At 41.9% G+C, this 17,577-nt stretch overlaps 3 protein-coding genes across 3 annotated transcripts; 2 read left to right on the top strand and 1 right to left on the bottom strand.

The window, feature by feature from the left end:
* The first annotated feature begins 496 nt into the window (after window positions 1-496).
* Window positions 497-3,966, top strand: LOC101777688 (GPI mannosyltransferase 2). Its single transcript, XM_004962895.3, has 8 exons — window positions 497-853; window positions 957-1,062; window positions 1,588-1,680; window positions 1,769-1,964; window positions 2,121-2,299; window positions 2,833-3,086; window positions 3,329-3,504; window positions 3,597-3,966. Exons 1-8 carry the CDS (start codon window positions 541-543, stop codon window positions 3,765-3,767), a joined length of 1,488 nt encoding a protein of 495 aa, XP_004962952.1. The 5' UTR covers window positions 497-540; the 3' UTR covers window positions 3,768-3,966.
* A 237-nt stretch (window positions 3,967-4,203) lies between these two features.
* Window positions 4,204-8,018, bottom strand: LOC101777268. Its single transcript, XM_004962894.2, has 6 exons — window positions 7,770-8,018; window positions 6,919-7,282; window positions 6,237-6,321; window positions 5,014-5,100; window positions 4,668-4,922; window positions 4,204-4,539 (listed from the first exon to the last, which is right to left on the bottom strand). The coding sequence occupies exons 1-6, from the start codon at window positions 7,937-7,939 to the stop codon at window positions 4,466-4,468; spliced, it is 1,035 nt and encodes a 344-aa protein (XP_004962951.1). The 5' UTR covers window positions 7,940-8,018; the 3' UTR covers window positions 4,204-4,465.
* A 5,728-nt stretch (window positions 8,019-13,746) lies between these two features.
* On the top strand, window positions 13,747-14,776 carry LOC101776862. The gene has a single exon (XM_004962893.2). It carries the CDS (start codon window positions 13,934-13,936, stop codon window positions 14,618-14,620), a length of 687 nt encoding a protein of 228 aa, XP_004962950.1. The 5' UTR covers window positions 13,747-13,933; the 3' UTR covers window positions 14,621-14,776.
* The last annotated feature ends 2,801 nt before the right edge of the window (window positions 14,777-17,577 follow it).

Here is a 17,577-nt window from a genome sequence, read left to right as displayed (position 1 = left end):
ATGCAAGATACTTAACGGCAAAGAACGGCACAGTTACAGCAGTAGGCGAGTTTGTTGCAGGCATAGATTCTATGCAGGCACAGAATGAGGAACACCAAGCTCAAGATGTAGAGGGACAAGATGATAGTGAAGAGTACTTTTCCGGTGATTCTGTGTACGACGCGTTGACGGAACGTACATTTAGTGGCAGCGTGAGAACATGCACAGACTTTGCTTTCAGCCGAAGCCGTTTTCACCTCTCACAGTTGATTTGGAATTCGCGGATTGGCCACCAATATTTAGAATGCCAGTTTCAATGCCTGAGTTCGATGGGGAATCAGACCCAAGACACGGGGGATTTGGTGGGATGAAGCACGAGCCCACACTACCACACTGCACTGGGTTTTGACATTTCCGGCCTGGCTGTGTGTGGTGCGCGTAGCGTGGGCTGGGCCGGGCCAGGAAGGAAATGTCAAAACCCGTTCCACCACTCTGCTGCCCCACTCCTGAACGCAGACCGCCTTTTCGACGCAGCCCACAGATCGCTCCGCCGCCCATCCCATGGCGACGCCGGTCGACGGCGTCGTGCGGCTCGCCGCGGCCTCCCGCGTGCTGGTCCTCTCCCTCTCCCTCCTCGCCCGCCTCCTCTTCCGCCCCTACGACACCTCCGCCACGCTCCACCCGCCCTGTCTCTCCTCTTCCCCCTCCGCCCCCTCCTCCTCCCCGTCGACGAATCTCTCCGCCGCCATCTCGTCGCTGGCCGTCTGGGACGGCGTCCACTTCGCCCGCCCCGCCGAGTGCGGGTACGAGTACGAGCAATCCTTCGCCTTCCTCCCGCTCCTCCCCGCCTCCATCGCGCTCCTCGCCCGATCCCGTAAGCCTCTCCTCGCCGCACTTCCTTGCCTCGTCTTCGTTCGGATGTCCATGTGCGCGCTTGATCTGATCTGGGTTTGGTGATTGGTCCTTCTCCCGTGCAGTGTTCGCGCCGCTGGTGCCCGTGCTGGGGTACAGGGCCGTGCTCGTGCTATCCGGCTATGTCCTCAACAACGTCGCGTTCGTCGCCGCCGCAGCCTACTTCTACAGGTGATTGACGTTTGGTGAACTTTACTGCTTCTCTGTTCATGTGCTCATAGATTTTGGGTGTTTCTACGCGCTTCATGTACTGTCTCGTCACCTGCACGCCTAAATTGGGACATCTCAAGTGATATATAAGGTTCTGCTAGGTTCTTGATATGACTATGATTGATAGCATTGCACATAGGAACGCAATAGCTGTGTTTCCTGTACATTGTTGCAATCATGCCGATTCAGAGTTTCTGAGCGAACAGGTTCTTTGATTGCTTCATGAGATAGTCTGCTAATCTTTGATGCTTACTTGTTTTACAATGTAATTTTGGTAATTGTAATGCAAACTCCGTGCACAAATTTTTTTTATATAGTGCAGTCATTTCAAGTATAGGACAATCTATCTCTAGTTGCTAGAGTTCACAGTTTTGCTCTATTCGATCCTGTCTGATGATATGGTCATAAAAGGTCTGGAAGTTAAATCAACACTTTTTGAGCATATTGCTGCATTACTAAGGCGACTACCTATTCTTGTTGGTGCAGATTGTCTATGTTGATCTTGAAGGACCGGAAAGCAGCTTACCGAGCATCCGTTCTGTTTTGTTTCAACCCTGCTTCTGTGTTTTACTCGTCATTGTAATATTCTTTCCCCTTGCAACACTACTAGCAAAGAAATTCATTGCTGGGCATATCGTAACAGCAACATAAATTGTTGTTTTGGCAGGTATTCAGAAAGTCTTTATGCGCTGTTTTCTCTTGGAGGACTGTTCTACTTATTTTCGGGTGCTAATACTGTTGCAGTGATAATGCTCGCTCTCTCTGGTTCAGCTAGGTCAAATGGAGCACTTAATGCTGGTTATTTCTGTTTTCAGGCCTTGCTACAAGCATATGATGCTGCTGTTCAAAAGAAAAGGCCCTTGGTACGTTCCACTTCTGTTGTGATTGTAATAGAAATACTTAGCATGGAAAGATTAAATGACATATGATATTGCATTTACTTATCTTTTGCTTCCATAAGATGCAATCAGCAAAGACATGCTCATCTAATCAATTTTCATTTTTTTCATTTTGGCCAGTTGGCTGTATGGGCCCTTGTGGCTGCAGCTTTGCGCTCCATTTTCATATTGCTACCATTCTTTGCTTTTCAAGCATATGGATATCTGAACATATGTGTACACGGGAGCTATGAGGAATTGAGGCCATGGTGCAAAGCGAAAGTTCCACTTTTGTATGGCTTCATTCAAAGCCATTACTGGTAATTGTTTCTATCTTAAAGTAGTGAATTGGTATTAGCATAATGATTGTCAAAGCTAGCATCCTCTTTGTCATTCTTGCTTACCTCTGGAATTTGTCTAGGGTAGTCTTGCATCACTGTATGATTATATGCCTATACAGGGCTCCATGCATATTTTGATTGAAGATTGCTTTTGTACAAACACAATACATGTCCATCTTTCATGGATTTGACTTGCTTGTTCCTTCACTGTTCACCCTATGTTCTGTTGCACCAATTGTTATTGTAGATGTGATGTACACCAGTGTACTTTTGTCATAGCCCCTTGCTTCTGCTGAATCATGTGGTAGAACACGTTCTGAAATGAACATGGGTACTAGACGACTAGGGAAAATCTTTCCGCATTTGTGTTACTTAGAATTTTATTGAAATACTCTATTCGCCATTTTTCAAGGATGTAGATATTATGTGAGTTTTCTTAAGTCAACATATTCTTTTCCTCTCTCTTAGCATGCTTAACTGCTCCTTATAAGTTACTTTCGGTTTCATTTTAGGGGTGTTGGTTTCTTGAGATACTTCCAAGTGAAGCAGCTGCCAAACTTTCTTTTGGCCTCACCAGTACTGTCGCTTGCAGTTTACTCAATTATCCATTACACAAAAATGCTTCACCAACTTTTCCGAACAACTAGCATTCACAGGCAGATTATCACTGCTCTTGAGGAAAGGTCAGTTGAGTCATGTAAAGGATCAGATGATACGACAGTGTTGAGGAGTGAACATTCTACTGGATTCACTAACAAAGCACATGGTACTATTACAATCTCAACAATTTTCGGTTTGCTTTATTTTGAGAAATTATTGCTCGTCAACAATTTTTTTGAATTATCTTGATGTCAAGCCTTTTTGAACTGACCTATCAAATATTTTTTTCTTGAAATGACATTTAAAAATAATTTTGTATTGAGGATAGAGTGACCTACGGATAGAATTTTATGGAACAATAAATAGGCATAAGCCTTCATAGCTAACTGTATAATATTTTGTTGCCAGGAAACTCTAAGGTTAAACAGAGAAAATCAGTTGCCACCGGGACAGCTTCTGCAATGTTCCATGACACTATGTTAGCTAATAAAGAGATTCAGGATGAGGGCTCCATATTACTTCTTCCATTCGTTCTGCATCTGGCCTTCATGACATCCACCGCGTTCTTTGTTATGCACGTCCAGGTCAGTACGTGCTTTTCCTCATTAAAGCAAGCTTGTCTGGAGGTACTTATGATTCCCTTGCTTAAATAACAACTTCTGTTCCTTTGATGAAGGTGTCAACACGGTTTCTGTCTGCTAGTCCCCCTATTTACTGGGCTGCTGCTCACATTTTGGCTTCCCCAAACTGCTCCTCCAAAAGATGGGGCTACTTGATCTGTGTTTATTTCATTGCGTACATTCTTCTAGGTAGTCTACTGTTCTCCAACTTCTACCCTTTCACGTAAGATGGTTGACCCTGGTTGAGTTATCCAACTGTGAACCACGCTGTCTGGCCATTGTTTATCGCCATGGGAACTCAACTAGTTGGTAGGTGTTCCCCAGGTTCAGCAGATACATGTTGACTCGCTTGTTTGGAACTTGCTCAGCTGATGTACTTTTTTCATATATATAATCGATCTGTCAGCCAATGTATCCTTCATTCTACTTGTTGGAACAGGTTTCGGTAATTCTAGATGTGTTTACTTTGTTTGGTTTGAGGTTTAAACTAACCCTCTTCAAAATTTGGCTACTTTTTCTCAAGGTTTCGGTCAAGGGATTGACAACTTTGTACATTCTTAGGCCTTAGTATTAAATTTGAGAAATGTGGTATGTAACAATTTGAATGTACCAGCAAAAACCAGAACACGTTACATGGACATAAGCGCATGGCAAAAACAGTGATTGACTTGTTGCCAAAATCAATTAACAAAAAATGCTCATCCAAGTTTCATCTCTTCCAAAATCTGAGTACAAAATTTAGCAAGTACATGTTCAGATCTCACAAAGCCCAAAGGCGTATTGAGAAAAGTTACTAAACTATGAGCACATAGGTGATAGCTATTATTCATCAACTGTGAGCTTTCAAGTTAGATCAGACATCTCGAAACAGAGCAGACTGGCGAAGACTTGCACAGGGTGCGAAAACTGTCGAAAATCCAGTTTCTTACAGAGGTAGCTGCATCCTCTCAAAAACAATTATAGCAATAACAGGACCTGCCACGTCTCCCAAGGCACAACCTGCAAGACATACAAGGATACAGTTAGCTGATGTTCTACGTGGACATTAAAGATACATATTTCTGTGAGGAAATGAGTGCTTCAAGCATCTTAGTACTTGCACTCAAGAGAGCTAGGAAATAACTCACCAAACCATTGTCCATGTACTGGATGCAAGAGGGCACCAATCCCTGCTCCAATTGAAGCCAAAACCAAAGAGAAACAACTTTTGATGGTAATGCCATAAATCTTCCTCCCAAACAATCTGAATTTATCCGTATCATCAAACTGTTCATCACCGTTACTAGGCAGTTCGTCATCCTCACTAGGCTTACGGATGAAACATCTGTACACCTCAATTAAGGATTGCACGACCCAAGCAGCAGATACTCCCAGTGCATGTGCTGTTCAAACAAGAAAATTGTGAGCGATCCATACAAAGGAAAACACCACAGCAAGCAAATCGGACCCTACAGAAGAGAAAAGCTAACTGACCTCGGAAAGTTGTTCTGGCAACACAGAATGTGTACTCTGGAGTCGACATACCCCTTGCAGCTTTCCTCTTTGCTGATTTAGAAGCATCTATTGAAAGGCAATTGCATGAAAATGCATCAAGAAAAAGTAGTTGATAATAAAGTGATAACAATACATAAAAATAAACAAATGAAGTGCAAGATTAATGTATTGAGAAATTGCGACATACATTTTAGCATCATCATATGATATCTGAAAGCTTGTCATGTGATCATTAAAACAAATTGTAGCTAGCATATATATTGTACATCTGGAGATACACGTAAGCTTGCAAAAATACAAGCTCGGGCAAGTCTAACAGAAATATAGTACAGTAGGTTTGTTAGACAATTTCGCTAAGCTTGGTTGCTTGGGTTGCATTTCGTCTTCTAGTGGATCGTACATATGTGTCTCATTTTAAACTTGATTATGATATTTCTTCTTGTATTTGGCTAAGCCATCAGATTCTACCGATATACATTAGCTGAGAACTGAAGGAATTTTCAAATTTGTAACAATAATTCCAGTTTCACAATATCTGTCCAGTCAAAATATCTAAACCTAAAAACCACTTGCTACACCTACTTCAATCAATGATATATATAAATGTGGTTAAAATCTGGTTCCTAAATTTATAGAGGCATGTATGGTTATTAAAACATATATTTTCTTTTAATCCGAAGGTCCTTGGTCTGTGGACATGATGATTACAGACAAACAATGTGAAATAGGGGAGCAGTCTTCTGACATTTAAATTATAAATATCAGTATCACACAGCTTGTAAGAACCAATTCAGCTGAAAAGTTCGCACATTGAGCTAAGTTCATTAAGTAACACAATTAAGACATGAGATGCCTCTATAGCACATCATCACCAGAAACCATGCCAGTTGAAAACCAATTCGGAGAGACAGATGGTTAAGGAACTTAAAAACTGGAAAAAAAAGTACTACAAAGTGTGCATCTGATCCACATGGTTTTCTTCAAACCTGTTGGGATAAATATAGTTGTTCGACAGATTCATAGTTCCAGATTTCTTGAGTAACACATGTTAAAAGCTTGCCACATGGTAATATAATACAATGCATGTGTCGTCAAACAGAGCACCCACAATACCCAGATGCATAGTATAGTACTTAGAAATATCAAGAGACATCACCAGATGACAAGTTGGAAGAGCTGAGAAAATTAAAGAAGCATATTACCTTTGAGAAGTTTCCATGCTGTTCTTTGTGAAACATGACGAACTACAATCCTTTCCAATACTCGTCTGGTAGTTACAATAGAAGTCTGAAATGTAAAAGAACAAGAGTATATAAATAACTTCATACTTTATATATGAAAAAACCCGAAAAGGCCCTTTGGCCAATCTTAAGCTTCTTCAATACAACTCAGGCGTCAGGTTATATGTGCATAAACCTCCCTCCTCGCGGTAGATTGTTTGGGCTTCTAGTACAAAGCAAACCTAAGTTTTTCATGATAATCCCAGGAAGCCCAACTTGCTTGGCCTTGTTACTATAGGAACAAAGCTATAGTTGACATATACAGAGGATGGGATTATTACTTATTTTGAAGGCAGTCAAGATGAAGTTAACGTCACAATAATGTTCTTACAAAGTGTAGCAAGAAAAAAGAATTAAAACAACCAAAGCTCAGTTATATCAAGGTAATGAAGAACGCACTAACTAATCAATCACTCGACCATGAGAGTGTCTGATCACCCAGTTTGACTATAGAATCTTTGCAGAAACTCACTATTTAAGATGTAATAGTGCTTGCTATTCGAGATGCAAAGTAGCCTGTTTGTTAAAGACTGATATGCGCAGAGAGCTGGTGTCACTTCATAGAATGCGTCTATGAGTTAATACGAAAAGTAAAAGAACTTGCCTCACGCATGATTTGCTTCACTGAATTGTAGAAGGGAGTAACCAGATCCACAGGCTCTCTGGGAGCCTCTTCAAGCAGATCGTCATCCTCATCATCAGAATCAGTGTGAGGTTTAGGCACGAGTGGCAAATAATACAATAGGAAGGACCTCAGGGTTGTGATGGTGAAATTCTTCAACCCAAATGCAGAGAAGAGCGGTTTCAGCTCCAAGTGGTATTCCTTCGTTGGGTATTGGAAGTAGTCTGTTCTTGCTCGTTGGATGGAGTCGCGAATCTTGTTATTCAGATCGTTAATAAGTTCAGGAGCTTCGTTCCATCCAGCAGTTGTGCCAGCATCGCAATGAGCAACAGTAATCCCAGGAAAACTGAAGCAAGAATGCAAATTAACTAGTGTCAGGACAATAAATTTAAGCGCAAGTAAGCACAATTAAACGTCTAGACATCATCAGACTACATAGAATATTTTCCCACTGAGGATAAGTGTCGCATGTAATCAAAATTCAGCCTTGCTAATCATCCTGCCCATTATGATCTAATTATCTAAGAAAAATCTAATCCTTTTGATTTCCTGATGCTTCCACGATCAGACCGAGAGGCCAATTAACGAGCGGCGACCAAACCCCGCACCACCGGAACCTAGCTCGCTGCCTACACGTCAAAGACGCGAACCAAATCCCTAGCCACAGCCTGCTACGCAACGCGTCGAACACCTCGACCGCGGCACCGGGTGGCCGGGCGCGGGCAAGCCAAGCAAGCGCCGGGGGAAGCCGAGGCTTGCAGCGCGAGAAGCGCTAGCACGGGTAGACCGAGTAGACCGAGGAGGGGGCGAGAGGGCGAGAGGGTGAGACGAACCCAAAGAGGTGGCGCGCGGAGAGGGGCACCCCGGTGGAGGAGAAGGCGGCGGCGGCGGTCGCGGCGACGGCGGCGGCAGAGAGCCCCGCGTGGGAGTGGGCGGCGGCGGATGCCCCGGCGCGGGGCAGGCGGGAGGTGAGGTCGAGGAGGAGCGCGAGGCCGACCGTCATGGCAGGCAGGGCGCGGGGATCTCGAGCTGTCGAGTCTGTCGAGAGAGGGGGATGGCCGAGCCGACCGCGCGCTGTCGTGGAGAGAGAGAAGAGGAGGGAGGGGAGGAGGCGAGACGTATATGGGCCGGGTCCGAGTTCGGGCCGCATTGCGCCCAGCACGGCGGGAATCTTGTTTTTCTTTTTTGAAAAGCTGGCTCTTGTTTTTCTTTCCTGAAAAAAGAGGATTATTTCTTCTGTTCACCCTCTCAACAAAATCTTGGTGCTTATAGCTTTTACTCCCCTTGTTTTTTATTTCAAACTTTCTATTTCTCCTTTTAACTTCTAAATCACCAAATTACAGAAATTTCGACTCCTCGACAAAATCCGGCTTTGGTAATTCCAACGAACTATTTCTAAACGGTCGAATGGATGCAAAGAAAGGGAAAAAGGGGCACACAATTGGTATACTGCCAAGGCCACGCCCAGCGGAAGAAGTGGATCTCACAAGGCAGGACAATGAATTCTTCACCGTAATAATCATCCACTTCTGTTTCCGTTCACCTCCGATCCTCTATGGTTTTTGTTTTAGACATACACGAGCCTCTCTGCTGTTGGCTCCGTGTCATGTCACCTTTGCAAGCCTGCCGACACACCTTTGCAAGCCTGCCGACATGCCTACCGCGCAACCTGATCGATCATTGATCTAGGTTCCACAGCAGCGATCTGCAGCCGCCAGTTTGCAGTTTGTGCCAGCATCGCAATGAGCAACAGTAAACACAGCCACCCAGCTGGCAAACTGAAGCTGCCACGGAGTCGCTTTCGGCTCCTCCCGTGAAGTTAAAATGGGCCTGTGTTTTGCTGCTGGCCGGGCGGGAAACAAACACAGGCCCATCAAGGATCACCAAGACGATTGCCAATATTGGTGCTCATATATGTGCAAACCTCTGTTCGATGGATCACGGATGAGCTCGGTAAACATCTGACTAGGATTCTCTCTCTAGCCAATCGCAATAGCAGCGTTAGTAATGTCGTCACACATGATAGGTCTGGTGGCAAAAATTGGATACGTTTTTAATTGCCCAATAGGGCAATACTTTGGTTAACTAGAATTGAAGTTCTGCGGAATCGGTTTGATTTGTGCAAACAAAAGGCGAGAAATAAATCCTACTCCCTCCGTTTCAAATTATAGGTCATTTTAGTATTTTTAGATTTATAGATATTATTATGCATCTGTATGTCTAGGTTCATAATAATGTGTATGAACCTAGAAAAGTCAAAACGAACCTGCAATTTGGAACGGAGGGAGTAGTTGTCAAATCGTACACCTAATTGTATATTTGTATCCTCATCCTTCTGCTCTTTCTTTATTCTTTTACATTTGCTTGTAAATGCATACATTCTGTAATATATATCCACAGCTTTTTAATTTGACCCCGCAGTTTTTTGGTTCAAACAAAATGATACGCCTAACGTTATTGGTTCTCCATACTACTCTGCTCTTGTTTGATCGATTGAACATACACTACTGTTGCATATTAGGAGACGAAACGGCAAATGGTAATATTCTTTCACATAAAAACATGTTTTCTAATATTTTTTCAATAATGAGAATGCTTACAGTAATATTTGTTACATGAATTCCACAAGGACATGATTAGTTGCCACCAATTGCTTCTCCATAGACCTATGTTAGTAACTGCAATAGACCCTTGCGAATCCACTCTCTTTTTTTGTTATTAACCAAGTGTGGTTAGATAGGTTTCCGTACCAACACTTGGTTCAGTAAACTAGAGCTAGAAATCACCTAGGCAATTGCATCAAGAACTCAACAAAAAGAAGGCACTGCCTCTTAGGATGGGGACATAGAAGCACAACACTACATGGCTCACTTTGGGAACATAATTTCGACAGTCAAATGACAGAAAGGTAAGATTCTTTAAGGTTCATAGTACCATGCCCTTGCCTGGTCCCTTGCACTTGCAGTATGTATCTTTCTTGAGAACATATATATAGTATATGCCTATGAGAAGAAAGATAAGAGACCTAAGCTTTGGTTGCTGGCTACCTTGAATAGCAAGCTCACGAAGAACAAGACCCAGGTACATGTAGTCCCCTACACAATTGGAGCTTAAGTAGAAGGAATGGGATTGTCGCATCAGTAATATGAATACGTACCAACATGTTAGTACACCTAGAAGTGAGTTGAGGTTTTTTTTTGTTTCTTACACCTAGTTCTAGGCTGTATAAATTGCACGTATACAAATGCATGAGACGAAGAAAATTTGCAGAGTGAGGGATTTGCACGTGATATAGTGTACTTTTAAAGCATTAAAATATTCATCTTGTAATTGGCACTTGTGTACTAAACATGATCATTCATGTCCTTGGAAAGGGAAGATTATCATTACCTAGCCAGTGGTTAGTGTAGCTTCTCAATTATTCCCTATAATTCAAACTCGCTCCCTAGCATGGCCCAATGTGGTGCTGTATATAAAAAAAGTGAGAAACTAGCCCAAGTTAAAAAGAATTCATTGCTCATAAAATAAAATTTCTATAATTTTATTGCACAGGTATTAGTTTTAGAATAATGTTACTTTAAATACACTAATAATTCTGGAGTGGAGCACTACCGTTTTCCAAAAAATATATTTTGTTACTGAACATCTGAGTCCTGAAAATAAATAAGATCTTTCAAAATATTGTGGTGTCTACTCTTGGATAATAGGTAATTCAGAAGTAGCTAGGCCATGATCCCTCATTCTTAGATGAAAATATGAATACATAGTTTGTATTGAAGTGCTCACTTTTATGTCATGTGATGTTGATTATAGCTAAAGTCTCATCTTTAAAGGAAAGATGAAAGTAAGACAAGCTGCCTTGAATTAATTATTCTTCCAGCAACCACACTGACTAGCTTTCAAAGGAAAAAAAGCTAATGAAATAAATTATCAGAACTCGTGCACTTCTTTTGCAAAAGCATGCAGTACTAATCTACTATAGCTTTGGAATGTGACCCCAAATCTGTTTCCGCATCAAAACGACATCAGGTCAATAATTTTCAGAGCAGCTGAAAAAGTTAAGCTAAGCAAGCTGAGTTCAACTGAAAAAAGTTTTAGAAACAAAGTTGTTCAGGTCGGCCTAAAACTCTAAAAGGCCATCCGCAAAATACTGAAATTCATAGCACACTGTTTCTACGGAGTGGCAGTGGCCTAAAAGGTCACAAAGTTGTGCTTTCTCCTGTTAGAAAAACTAATACTCTTGTGATTTCTACGGAGTGGCTTTTCTCCTTCTATGTTCAAAATACTTAGGTATCCCAGTTTGCCACCCTCCAGATGTTCCTCAAGCTTTGTTTATTCCAAATTTTCAAAACTTTAAAATGTAAACCACCATTTCTAATCTAAGGGACTTCTTCAAATACAGCGAGAAATCAGGGAATTTTTTCCAATTGTTCAAAAAAGGGAGGCCTAAAATCTAATCATTATAACATCGCTCCACAGATCTAGAGTCGCTCTGGAGGGATATGTTTAGTTGGTGTACAAGTGCTTTTGCATTCATTTCTACTATCAGTCAAGTAACCCTCATGATGCTTGAGTGAGAATATGAACAATCTGATTTGAGTGCAGAAAAGGTTGTCCCTAAGATAGGAGGGATGAATCAAAACTATACAGCATAAATGGAGCTAGTAGGATGAAACAAGTCACTAATAAACAAAGATGAGTCAAGTCTAGAAGCACATTAAGATGTCACTTCAAGAATGTACCTGAAAAGCATATTCATTTCAGGACCCACACATTGCTAAAAGAAGGACCCACAGATATGGAAACAACAAGATAGGATCAGCAGCTAGACAGTGAGATTTTGCCTAGTGTGCTTGTGCACTGTGGGAATGATTGACTTATTCATCGAGATTTGTGGCTCAGCGCCTTTTGCTCGAGCTCTTGGACCGCGAAATGATAGGTGCCTCTTCGAGATGTCCCTTTCTATTTGTACAGAAGGCCAAGCATTAGTGAGAGGAGGAGGAAGAATGCCTTTTTGTTTTCTGCAGAAGGTTCAGTCATCATGAGAGCTTGTGTGACCTTACTTTCATGGTTGTTGGCTTTTGATGCATCATGCTCCCAGCTAACCATTGTCACCAACGCTGAAAATAAATCAGTTGGTGCAAGTTGATAGAAAGCTATTTGTGATAACACAGTTGGTTTTAACTGACTATGTACAGTTAATTGCAATTCCGTGTCTATATTATGTGTGTGCATAAGAGATTCAGAAGATATATTCGTCTGTCAGTTTTTCAGTGGTACATAAAAGAACTAAAAAAACTTCTCATGTATCATTACAGTTAGCAGAACAATTAGTTTCTGGGCAGATATAGCATTAAACAATACAAACATCAGTCCACAATTCTATACGTCAATCACACCATTCTGTTTATGAGCAAGAAGCCAAGAGCTGATTGGTAGACGAATAAGTGGACTTGTAGTCATACGCAGTACTTTCTCTAGGTTGTTTGACATTTCAATTTTACTAGTCCTCTGCTACTCAAATCAAATGTAATAAAGGAAATTTTGAAATTAATATTTAGTAGCAGATCTACTGTTCTGTAGTGCAGAACAGAAAAGAACCAAAATTCTGGAGGCATTACAAAATACTAGTTAGTAGCATATGTTGTTCAAAGTGTGTAAAGGCTACATTTTACCTTTTTATGTATAATCGCATAATAACAGATTGGCATTTGTCATTTGCCTTATTATACTATACCTACCTGTACGCCTATCCCGGTAACACACCATCTTTTAGAGATCTAATCAGAAAACAAATAGGCTTTTAGAGTAGCCTGGGCATGGGGAAACTACCGGATGCTTAATCCAAAGCTTGTACCATTGGTGGCTATTTTAACTTGCATACTTGTCTGATATGCTGCTTTGCTACCCTGCTCTGACACTGTAGATATAATACTTCTGGGACTTCATATTTTAAAGATTTCATTGAGGTGATTGAGAAGGAGCATTCCAAAGTAGATCTATTTGACTCAGGTACATCGATGCATTTACTAAACTTGTTCCATTGCCTCATCCAGTATTAATGGCTCATGAAATTCGAGAAGGGGCAGAGTTCTTTTTTTTTGTCATCATAGGATTCGAAGTTTACAATTGGGCTCTGTGAAGATTTGATCCTATACACCGATTGGTTACCCCAAAGACCAATACTGTTAGAGAATAGCATGATACTACGCATGTACATGTTCTTGTCTATACATGAGCATACCATGAAATAAGGAAATATAACTCCGTCGACAAAAATCTTTTGTGTTAATCACTCAGCATGAAAATATGAAAGTGTAAGAAATTAACAAATTATAGTGCTCATCATTTTTGGGAAAAATATTTTGCACAGAAAAAGAAGGATGGAGCAAATCATGAATGAACATGGAGCACCTCCCATTGCAAGGGGAAAGACTGCAGGGAAAGGGGAGAAATTTCATTACAGCTTCACCTTTCATGAACAAAGTAAAACCCTGCTTTTGATAAGGGTGACAGGAACAGTGAGTGAAAGAGATGAGTATGTGAGGCCCATGTGGTAAACTTGTAATTAACCCAGTGCACATGGGACCCTCTTACTCCTAAGCTTACCAGAGCCCCAAAACTCTGCCTTGCATGTTGTCATCCCATAGGCAAACTGCAAGGGACCACGCCTTAAATATTGCTGTCATGCAGGACTAAACAACTCTGACCATGATGCAAAGACAGCAGTTACCTTCATAACATAGTTCTGCAAAGGACAGGGGTGGTGGGCACTGGTAACAGTTCACCAAAAAGTTTCAGTTTTTCTATGCATTCACTGCTGCAGTTACCTTTGCACCCATCCATCAGTTTCAGATAAAATGGCACTGCAGACGCATTCTACTGGTGAGCCCCTACTCCCCTCCTCTGCTTCTCCTCTTTGTGCCAATTCAAAAAAATCCATTTGATAGAGAAACACACAACCTTTGGTTGCTTTCTCTTTCATGCCTGCCTCATCATGGCTTCGTCCTCCTTTAGCATTTGCATCATTTGTGCCACTAAAGCTCCTGCCCTTGTGAAGCATTTCTTGATGCCTCCCAGCTCCCGAATGGCCATACAACTCACACTCATACTCATTTCATGTAGCCTTTACAGTATGTATTCTTCTTCTTCATCTTCTTCCTTCTCAGCATCTTCCTCGCTCGCATTGCTGGTGCTTGTCATCTCCACCTGCATCTCCTTGCTCTTCTCCAACCTCAGACACCTGCTCAAAGCAACCATCACCCACAAAGGTAAGGCTCCCCCTTCAATGGAGGAGGCTGTGCATCAGGAGAAGAGCATTGTGCCACAAGATGAGGTGCCGGAGGATGCACCAGAGGATTTGATGGGAAGCCTATCAGATTCTTCAGAGTCCATGACAAACGATGAAGAGTGCAGTGAGGAGGGCTCAATCTCTGACGACATCGACGATGACGATGAGAGCCTCATTGAGATCTCCCTTGTTGATGGGCACTATGTGGGAGCAGGGCAGGCTGAGCAATGTGCATACAAGAAGGAGCTCCTCGCCGAGTTCTTTCCTGATTTAGTGCTTGACAAGAGAGACTTCATCGACATCTTGTCGGAGATCAGCGAGGAGGACAGCCTGATCGAGATTGACATCACAAGAGGCTCAATCAAGTGCTCAAACTTCGGTATCAAGACATGAAGTTACCAAAGGTTTGGAGAAACTGAAACCTTGCTCTGCATTGGTTCAAAGCTTTGACCAGGGAAATTAAGGCAGCAAGTTGTACCTGTCCTACTACATGTAATGCTGTAAGGTGTTCTTTTTACAAGAGCTTATGGTTTTCTTTGTGATTCTTCAGTGGAAGCCTTGTTTTTGTCCTCTGTTTCTTAAAATATTATAGCAGAAATAACGTGATTGCACATATTTTGATAAAATGAAATGTACTTCTTTTCTTTGATATATATATAGGGTATATATATATATATATATATATATATATATATATATATATATATATATATATATATTCAGTAGATGGTGACTACGTCAGTACTGTGCATTTGTGTGTGTACGTTGATCTAAGTGTGGTTAGCAGGATAATTTTATATCATGTAAAAGGGCTAAAACTCTTTTGGCTGCTTGGTTAACACAAAACATTCAGCTAACCAAATGATGTGGCCTCCAACTTCTTGGTATGGTTTAGAGATAAGGTCAACTTTTGTCCTTCTGAATCAAAAGCCCAATTTTATTCAGTACAATGTACTCGCGTATGGCTTAAAATTAATTGTTTAGCTTGTGCGGCTAGGTCCTTTCAGCAGTTCGGTTCTTTGAATTCGAGAAAAGTCTATGAGATCTTCATGATTTGGGCCTCTATTATTAGCTTCAGCATTCAAGTACCAGTGTCCTAAACTAGTACTAGTGCTACTACTAGATCAATGTATGGTCTTTAACAGGTACTGTATGCTTAAATGGCCACTTATCACTGATAGACACACTTAGGCATGGAAAATAAGGCATTGAATCACACTTAGGCATGGAAAATAAGGCATTGAATCATTCTTGTTGAAGAGGTTCGTAGACTGGAAAAGAATCCAATAAGTGTGTTGGTGTGAATTATTAGTAGCAGGGAAAGGGAATTTAGAGGTGGAAGATTTAAATTCTATTGATTTGTTCATAGTTATAGGAATTTTAGTGGGATGGAGTTGAGAAATTTAAGTTACAATGCAATTTCCCACAGCTAAAAACCTATCAACCAAATACTGGTTCATCATGATTTAAATTACAATTTTCCACTGGCGAGCCTATCAGCAAAACAGCTGAATAAGAATTCGTTGCTGAACTTTACCCTTAATCCCAACGCATGCCAAACAAATGATTGAGACTAAAAGTCAAACTCTTGTACTAATTTTCTGCCCAAACACACACCTGTAGTCCCATGTCCATTTCCATCACCTTTCCTTCTTGTTTTATGTTTTTTCTAAACGCGTCAGTAACTAGCTAACTAACCAACCAGGTACTCCCTCCGTCCCAAATTACTATTTGTTTTGACTTTTCTAGATATATAACTTTTATTATGTATCTTGATATAATATATATCTAGGTACATGTTAAAGACTGTATCTAGAAAAGGCAAAACGAATAGTAGTTTGGGACGGAGGGAGTACTTTTGTTTCAGTTACCAGTGTGCAGCATAAAGCATAAATGGGCTCAAATGAAGTCTACGAAGGAGATAAAAAAAGCCCAATATAGGAAACTAAACAAACACCCTGCTCCGAGCAAGGAACCGGCCCATGATGCAGTGGATTGCACAGAGCAAATGTTGAGGGAGTTTGGCTTTTTTTACATAGCTTTTGTGCGCGCCATTTTTGCTCATCCTGAGGTGCTCCACCCACTTGCGGTGAGTGCTCGAGCGCTACTCATATTCTTATTTTGAATAGTGACCTGATTTTAAATAGTGCAGTCAATAGTAATTCGATTTTCGTTATCTGAAATTTTAAGTCGCTTGAATTCCGAGTCATAGTGATCGTAGTTTTTCCGTGCATTGGAATATGTACGTACGTACGTAAGTACTATATCTAGATGCATAGTTAAAGTTATGTATCTAGAAAAGTCAAAAAGAATAGTAATTTGGGATGGAGGGAGTAGGAAACTTTCATTAGATGACTATTATTTAGCAAATTCGCGCATCCTATGGGCTGTGGTTTAATTTGCCAATGGTTTTTCAAGTCCAGGTTGTGACGAGCGTTTGCATTTACTCGTGGCTAGCTTTGCATTTGTGTTGTAACTCATGAGAACCCTGTGATGTTTCAAGCACATGCCAATCTACAAGCTCCTACCAAAGGCCGATTTATTTTCTTTAGCGAATATATTTCTTCTATAACTAAAAGTGGTAATATGAAAACATTAAGAAGAAATTTGAAGTGGTCATGGGCGGGCCGAGAGGTGGCATTGGGACACACACGTGCACTCACCTACACACAGGCTAAACATTTATAAGAGTAATTAAGGACGATATAGGGTAGCATTATCCATGTTGGGGTATTGGTTGCCCAGATTTGGTGTTTTAGAGGTAACAATCTATTGTGTCAGTCAATTGTTCTAGCCATTTAACATGTCACAAAATTCGAGGCGGCCCAAGCCAGCCTAAAAACGGGCCATCGTCACAGCCATAAGACGGCCGAATTCGAGGCGGCCCAATCCAGCCCAAAACGGGCCACCGAAGCCATAAGACGGGCCGAATTCGAGGCGGCCCAAGCTAGCCCAAAAAGAGCCATCACAGCCATAAGACGGGCCAATTTTAGTTTACTTGGCCCGCTGGCTCAATCCTGAAACCGGCTGCTCGCCTGCTCCCCATCTGGGGCGGCAGCACACAGATCCCAAGCTCCCAGGAGAGTGTCACGGCGGCGGATCGCCATGAGCCTCCGGCGGTTCGTGTACCTGGTGACGGAGGACACCAAGCGCCGCATGGACACGTCGCGCCTCTTCTTCCCCAAGAAAGGCAGGCACCGACGGGTGGACAATCCGTCGGCCCTAGATGAGTTGGAGCAAGCCCGCCTCCCGCCGCCGGCGATAGGTTCGAGCCTGCCACGTTCGAGCTGGACTTCATGCTCCTCGTCGGCGGGCGGAACAAGGTGGTCGTCACCGACATGACGGGCCAC

This window comes from Setaria italica, chromosome III (genome assembly GCF_000263155.2).
Source record: "Setaria italica strain Yugu1 chromosome III, Setaria_italica_v2.0, whole genome shotgun sequence".
In the NCBI taxonomy this organism is placed as follows: domain Eukaryota; kingdom Viridiplantae; phylum Streptophyta; class Magnoliopsida; order Poales; family Poaceae; genus Setaria; species Setaria italica.
This window is presented reverse-complemented; position numbering and strand designations above follow the sequence as displayed.

Coding starts and splice junctions, on each gene's coding strand:
- LOC101777268 (XM_004962894.2), bottom strand. CDS start 7,939: ATGACGGTCGGCCTCGCGCTCCTCCTCGACCTCACCTCCCGCCTGCCC. Junction 6,322..6,918: donor TGAAGCAAATCATGCGTGAG/GCAAGTTCTTTT, acceptor TTTACATTTCAG/ACTTCTATTGTAACTACCAG. Junction 5,101..6,236: donor AGCATGGAAACTTCTCAAAG/GTAATATGCTTC, acceptor GCCTTTCAATAG/ATGCTTCTAAATCAGCAAAG.
- LOC101776862 (XM_004962893.2), top strand. CDS start 13,934: ATGGCTTCGTCCTCCTTTAGCATTTGCATCATTTGTGCCACTAAAGCT.
- LOC101777688 (XM_004962895.3), top strand. CDS start 541: ATGGCGACGCCGGTCGACGGCGTCGTGCGGCTCGCCGCGGCCTCCCGC. Junction 3,087..3,328: donor ATTCACTAACAAAGCACATG/GTACTATTACAA, acceptor TTTTGTTGCCAG/GAAACTCTAAGGTTAAACAG. Junction 3,505..3,596: donor TCTTTGTTATGCACGTCCAG/GTCAGTACGTGC, acceptor CCTTTGATGAAG/GTGTCAACACGGTTTCTGTC.